This window comes from Cyprinodon variegatus, unplaced genomic scaffold (assembly GCF_000732505.1).
Source record: "Cyprinodon variegatus isolate N-32 unplaced genomic scaffold, C_variegatus-1.0 Scaffold160, whole genome shotgun sequence".
NCBI lineage: Eukaryota > Metazoa > Chordata > Actinopteri > Cyprinodontiformes > Cyprinodontidae > Cyprinodon > Cyprinodon variegatus.
The window spans coordinates 155602-157480 of record NW_015150613.1 but is presented as its reverse complement, the minus strand read 5'-3'; the positions used below and the strand labels follow the sequence as shown (position 1 = coordinate 157480).

General features: G+C 39.2%; 1 protein-coding gene across 1 annotated transcript in view; it reads right to left on the bottom strand.

Annotated features, from left to right (window-relative positions):
• The window catches only part of LOC107086735 (tubulin beta chain-like), a 12158-nt gene that overhangs the window by 6427 nt on the left and 3852 nt on the right, over window positions 1-1879 (bottom strand). Inside the window, exons 2-4 of the mRNA XM_015377863.1 lie at window positions 1468-1576; window positions 482-592; window positions 28-272 (exon numbers count right to left, since the gene is read on the bottom strand). Coding sequence (XP_015233349.1) covers window positions 28-272; window positions 482-592; window positions 1468-1576 — 465 coding nt within the window. The remainder of the gene's footprint in view (window positions 1-27; window positions 273-481; window positions 593-1467; window positions 1577-1879) is intronic.

The window sequence follows — 1879 nt, the reverse complement described above, 5'->3', positions numbered from 1 at the left end:
AGATTATAGGAGAGGGATGTGTGTTACCTTAGGGGAGGGAACCACGCTGAAGGTGTTCATGATGCGGTCAGGGTACTCCTCTCTGATCTTACTGATGAGGAGGGTCCCCATGCCCGAGCCGGTGCCTCCTCCCAGGGAGTGGGTGAGCTGGAAGCCCTGGAGGCATTCGCAGCTCTCCGCCTCCTTCCTCACCACGTCCAGGACCGAGTCCACCAGCTCCGCTCCCTCCGTGTAGTGACCTTTGGCCCAGTTGTTTCCGGCTCCGCTCTGACCTAACAGACAATTAGGATTGTTGTTTGTATTTTTTTATTAATAAGAGCTTGATATGTGACTTTAAAATGGAAAAAAGGAAAACGTAAACTATTTAGAAACGACAGAACCTTAAAATATTGAGAAAGTTTGTCGGCGAGGATGATCCTAAACTGATTTATCAGCTAAAATAAAAATGGTCCCATAACGACCCCCCCTCCTCATTACTAACCAAAAACAAAGTTGTCAGGTCTGAAGATTTGGCCAAAGGGTCCTGATCGGACCGAGTCCATGGTGCCGGGTTCCAGGTCAACGAGGATGGCCCTGGGTACATACTTCCCTCCTGAACACAAACAAATAAAGCATGTTTCAGGATTTATATAAACACTAAAGCATTAAATAAGAAGTTCTGTATTGAACTGACCAGTTTAAGCAGCTAAAAAAACAGCAAGGCTTAATACAGAACTGGTGACGCTCAAGACTATGGTTCTTCTATAAATTTTCTTTATATATTTGACTAATTCAGACAGTTTTAAACTAATGCTACCTTAATCTGCAGGGAAAAAAATCCAAAGAAACAAAGAGAATTGACTTTCCACATTTTCCTGTTGAACTCATGTAATACCCTACTTTTCCACAAGATGGAGCCACTCATTAAAATGAAGAATTCCCAGTTTAAACTGGTGTGATTAAAATTAATCGTATGACTTTAAACAATATTTGATTGTATTTGTTTTACTAGGCCTTCTGCCATGCTCTATACTGCCATATTATATTAATTTTAACCAAAAGTTACTAGTAAGAAAATAGATTGGATTGGATTATAACAAAGCACATTTGTTCACATAAAAATAATTTTTTTAAGAGGTAAGTTACAATAGCTACTATCTGAGTGTGTGGTAAAGCAAAGCAAAAGTATATCTCTCTATAAATCAGATTTCAAATTTTACACACATTAAAAAAAAATCAAAAGGGATTTTTTGAAGTGGAATGACTCTTAAAATTGGAACTCATGTGAACATATGAAGATGTATTTCACATTTATAGTCACTGTTTTAAAATTCAGCTCAGTGTTTATACAGCATGTCTCTAATCCTTTGCATTAAAGAAAATGCTGCAGTGAAGCTGTTTCTCCACAAGGGGGCCACATCAGTCCATCATCTTAAACATGAAGCAGAGTTTGGACAGATGAACCCACAGAATCAATAAAAAACTCACCAGTTGCTTCGTTGTAATAAACGCTGATGCGGTCCAGCTGTAGGTCGCTGTCTCCATGGTAGGTTCCTGTGGGGTCGATGCCGTGCTCGTCACTGATCACCTCCCAGAACTAAAGACAGACAAACGTGTCACTGTTAGGCGCAGAAAACATCAGAATCAGATGAATCAGATTACAGTCAGTGAGCTGATGGGGTCGGTACGGAGTTAATTAAAGAAAAAATAACAACAAAACAGAGTTGAGTTCTGCTCTGAGGTTCCAAAGTGAATAACATGATGGCATCACAAGACCACCTGAAAACAGAACCAGGGCTGTAAAAAATGTTATTTTCTTTAAGATGTGAAAAGCCCTTTCTGCTCAGAAGCTATTTTTAGTATAAACAACTTTAATTTGATTCACTTTTATTCAATAATG